The following is a 1215-nucleotide window of genomic DNA, read 5'->3' on the forward strand; positions in this document are numbered from 1 at the left end:
GCGGCCCTACCTGCGAACACGTGGACGTTGTCCTCCAGGCAGGACGTCATGTGTTTCTCCTGGACCGCCGTGATCCGGCCCCGAGGGAAAACCACCAGAACATCCAGACCCGGCAGAGAGCGGGCGCTGCGGACGGCAGAACCGCCGGTGTCTCCTGAAGTTCCTGAGAGCAGAACCGGGGTCAGAGGTCACGATCACAGAACCGGGTCAGAGGTCAGGGACGTCTCTTACCAACCAGGACGACGGCTCGGCTGCCGTCTCTCCGCAGGAAGTAGTTCAGGAAGTGGACGGTGCAGCTCATGGCCAGATCTTTGAACGCCAAAGTTTCTCCATGGAAAAGTTCCAGAACCGACAAGCCGTCCTTCAGCCGGGCGATCCGGACCGAGTCGGGAACCGAGAACCCAGAGAGGGCTTCAGCTACGAGGGCTGCAGGCAGAAGGAGCCGATTCATTCATCCTGACCGAACCAGTTCAGTTCAGTTCAGTTCAGTTCAGTTTCCTCTTTAACTCGTTTCTATTCTCAACAAACTGATGGAAAATCTACAAAACTCTTCAGGAATAGAAACTTTACACGTTTATCTTTAAGATTCCGGATAAAACCAGATTTAAACCACGGAAGCATCCAGCAGGGGGCGCCGTTACACGGAAGCATCCAGCAGGGGGCGCCGTTACACAGAAGCATCCAGCAGGGGGCGCCGTTACACAGAAGCATCCAGCAGGGGGCGCCGTTACACGGAAACATGTGACAAAGTTATTGATTCTGGTAAATAAATCTATATTTTTAGTGAAGCTTTTCTCTCCTCAGTCACATCAGTGACTTTATGTGATTTTATCATTTTAATTATTTGGTTAAAACCTGGAACAGAATTTACTTATAAAATACTTTAAATAAAATGTTAAAATAGAAAATTAAACAAGTTTCGCCCAAAATAATAAAATTTAAAAAAAAATATAACCTGAGAGGTGCTGCTGTGTCTGTGCTGCTGTGTTGGTGCTGCTGTGTTGGTGCTGCTGTGTCTGTGCTGCTGTGTTGGTGCTGCTGTGTYTGTGCTGCTGTGTTGGTGCTGCTGTGTTTGTGCTGCTGGTTTGGTGTTGGTGCTGCTGTGTTTGTGCTGCTGGTTTGGTGCTGCTGTGTTTGTGCTGCTGGTTTGGTGCTGCCGTGTTGGTTCTGCTGTGTTTGTGCTGCTGGTTTGGTGCTGCTGTGTTTGTGCTGCTG

At 49.9% G+C, this 1215-nt stretch overlaps 1 protein-coding gene across 1 annotated transcript in view; it reads right to left on the reverse strand.

The window, feature by feature from the left end:
- The window catches only part of thnsl2 (threonine synthase-like 2), a 13562-nt gene that overhangs the window by 7500 nt on the left and 4847 nt on the right, over positions 1–1215 (reverse strand). Inside the window, exons 3-4 of the mRNA XM_008424858.2 lie at positions 232–426; positions 11–163 (exon numbers count right to left, since the gene is read on the reverse strand). Coding sequence (XP_008423080.1) covers positions 11–163; positions 232–426 — 348 coding nt within the window. The remainder of the gene's footprint in view (positions 1–10; positions 164–231; positions 427–1215) is intronic.

This window comes from Poecilia reticulata, linkage group LG12 (genome assembly GCF_000633615.1).
Source record: "Poecilia reticulata strain Guanapo linkage group LG12, Guppy_female_1.0+MT, whole genome shotgun sequence".
NCBI classification, from domain to species: Eukaryota; Metazoa; Chordata; class Actinopteri; order Cyprinodontiformes; family Poeciliidae; genus Poecilia; species Poecilia reticulata.